Source organism: Pterocles gutturalis, unplaced genomic scaffold (genome assembly GCF_000699245.1).
Source record: "Pterocles gutturalis isolate BGI_N339 unplaced genomic scaffold, ASM69924v1 scaffold36073, whole genome shotgun sequence".
NCBI classification, from domain to species: Eukaryota; Metazoa; Chordata; class Aves; order Pterocliformes; family Pteroclidae; genus Pterocles; species Pterocles gutturalis.
Genome location: NW_010121682.1, coordinates 17,960 through 20,309, shown reverse-complemented (window position 1 = coordinate 20,309; position 2,350 = coordinate 17,960). Strand labels below are relative to the sequence as shown.

Below are 2,350 nucleotides of genomic sequence, written 5' to 3'. Positions count from 1 at the left end.
GAAGCCGTCAGGAAGCCTCTGCGTGGGATAGCGCTCGCTTCGGAGGGTGAAGCCGATCTCACCCTAAATCGGGGTTTTGCTCCAGCGGAGCAGCTGCACGGTGCAGCACCATGGAGCGTGTGCTGCTCGGCTTGGCCAGGATATGCTCTACATGTTTTTTTTTTTTCTTTTTTTCCCATTTATTTGGTGGTTTTCCTTAAAATGCATCATCCAGGAAACGCCACCTCCCCGGCGAGCCGCAGCCAGGGTGTTGTGTTCACGTGGGGATCAGTTTACGGTGTGGAAATTAAACCCGGGGTGCAGCTTTTCAGAGCCGTGCTGGGGACAAGACCCTTTGGGACCCCCGACCCTTTGGGACCCACCACCCTTTGGGACCCCCGCATCCCTTGCAGGTGGGGGTGCGAGCTGGCTGGGACCCCCGCACTGACTGTAAATTCTTCTCTTTTAGCTCAGGGTCATGGTGCCAAAGGGGACAACATCTATGAATTTCAGATCGAGTTCCTGGAACTGGTCGAGCCTAAAGTAGGTTTTGTTTTTCTTTTTTTTTAACTTTTCTAACTCTTGCAAAGAAAAAAGTAATTTTGGAAAAACTTGTAGGGAAGATGGCTGTGCACAAAGCCCGTAATACTCGGTTTAGCTTTTCCTGGTGGCTCTGTAACCGCTGCAGATTGTCCCGGAGCTCGGTCCCCATCCCGCATCGATGCAAATCACCCCACTGGAGACAGCGCTCGCGTGGGTCGCTCTAACAGGAACAGGGCGGTACGCTGGTGAACAGCAGGGGTCAATTTTTTAAAGGATTTAAAGCAGCAAAATGATGGGGAAATCTGTCGGCGCGTTCTGTGATGCAGCCTTGACCGGAGAGCAGGGGAACGCTGCTGCAAAGCGTCGGGGTGACGTTTCCTGGCTCCTTTTGCACCCCGACAGAAGGAAATCGTGAGAACTAGTGCTTCTGGCTCGTGCAGGTTGCTCAGGGTGCCAGGACAGATTGTGGCTCCTGAAAATCTTTTCTGAATCGCTGTCGTGCAGCAGGAGGGAGCTTGGCTGGAGGAGCGGCCCCTCGGCGTCCCCCGCGGGTGGCTGTCTGTCTGTGCCTCTCCGAGCTGCAGGGGCACAGGAACACCCTGGGCTCTGCTCCTGGTGCCTGAAACTGATGTCGAACCAAAACTTCCCCGGGGAAAGGGGACACGAGGGCAGGCTGAGAGTTGGGGGTGTGCAGCCTGGAGAAGAGACGCTCCGGGGAGACCTTCCAGCACCTTCCAGTGCTGAAAGGGGGCTGAAAGGGGGCGCCAGGAGAGGTGGGGGGGCTCTTGATCAGGGGTGGGGGGGTAGGACCAGGGGAACGGCTTCAGCCGGGGCTGACGGCAAGCCCTCGGCTCTGCAGAGCAGCCTCCTGCCAGGAGTCCCGTCACTGGGGCACCGTGGCAGGGGCTGCAAGGCTGGAGGAGGATGGGACGGAGTGCAGGCCAGGGTTTTCTCTTTCGGCTTTGATGTGCACCATGGGGGCTGCTTGCTGGTGGCACCAGCGAGAGACGGAGGCTCTGAGGGGGAAGGCTGGGGCGCTGGGAGATGTAAATCAGAGCTATGGCCTTCGGGTGTCCCGGGAGCATCCCCGCAGCCTTGGGGGAGCAGCGCTGGTGTGATGTGCGCAGTTCAGAGCACAGCTCACGGCTCTTCTGCGTCCGTTTCAGCTGCTTTGAGAAGCGGTCCCGTGTGGAGGGATGCCGTGGTGGCACGCAGGTGACAGTGCTGTGGGCTGCAAGGATGGAGAGGCTCTGGTGCCATTACACAGAGCGTGGCCGCGGTGGAAAGCCCTTGCGCAATGGCAGTGACCGTGCTGCCAGGTCCGTCACCTCCCCATGTCTCCAGGTGTTTCCCAGGCTGTTAGCTCTTCCTCTGGGATGTCCCCTGCTTGGGACAGGGACCCGTGGCTGATGGCAGCGTTATTTTGACCCCTGGCTGGAGCAAGTGGGTGGCTCACGGTGCTGAATACAAGAAGGTCTAAAGCCATGGGCTCAGCTTAGGAAGGCCGGACCCTGCTCTGTGCTGGCTCTTTGTGCTGGGATGCAGTGGTGCTGGGCAGGCTTCCAAGCTGCTTATCAGATCCGCCAGCCACCCCAGTTTCCACCTTCAGCTGGGATGCCCTTTGCTCCCACGCCTGGGGTGGCAGGGAGATGCTGGTGCTGCAGCGGTCCGTGTCATCCCTGCCTCCCTGGGTGCCAGCTCGGTCGCTGAGCTGGTTTCTTCAGACTTTTGCTGATGTGTGCTCCTGTGCCTGCCCTCAGCCTGTGTGCAGGGTGACCCAAAGGCAGCTGAACATCACCGTGCAGAAAAAAGAGAGTAACTGGTGGGA

General features: G+C 58.6%; 1 protein-coding gene across 1 annotated transcript in view; it reads left to right on the top strand.

The window, feature by feature from the left end:
* The first annotated feature begins 201 nt into the window (after positions 1 to 201).
* Positions 202 to 2,350, top strand: part of PTPLAD1 (protein tyrosine phosphatase-like A domain containing 1) — a 7,550-nt gene continuing 5,401 nt past the window's right edge. Inside the window, exons 1-2 of the mRNA XM_010077329.1 lie at positions 202 to 522; positions 2,283 to 2,348. Coding sequence (XP_010075631.1) covers positions 202 to 522; positions 2,283 to 2,348 — 387 coding nt within the window. The remainder of the gene's footprint in view (positions 523 to 2,282; positions 2,349 to 2,350) is intronic.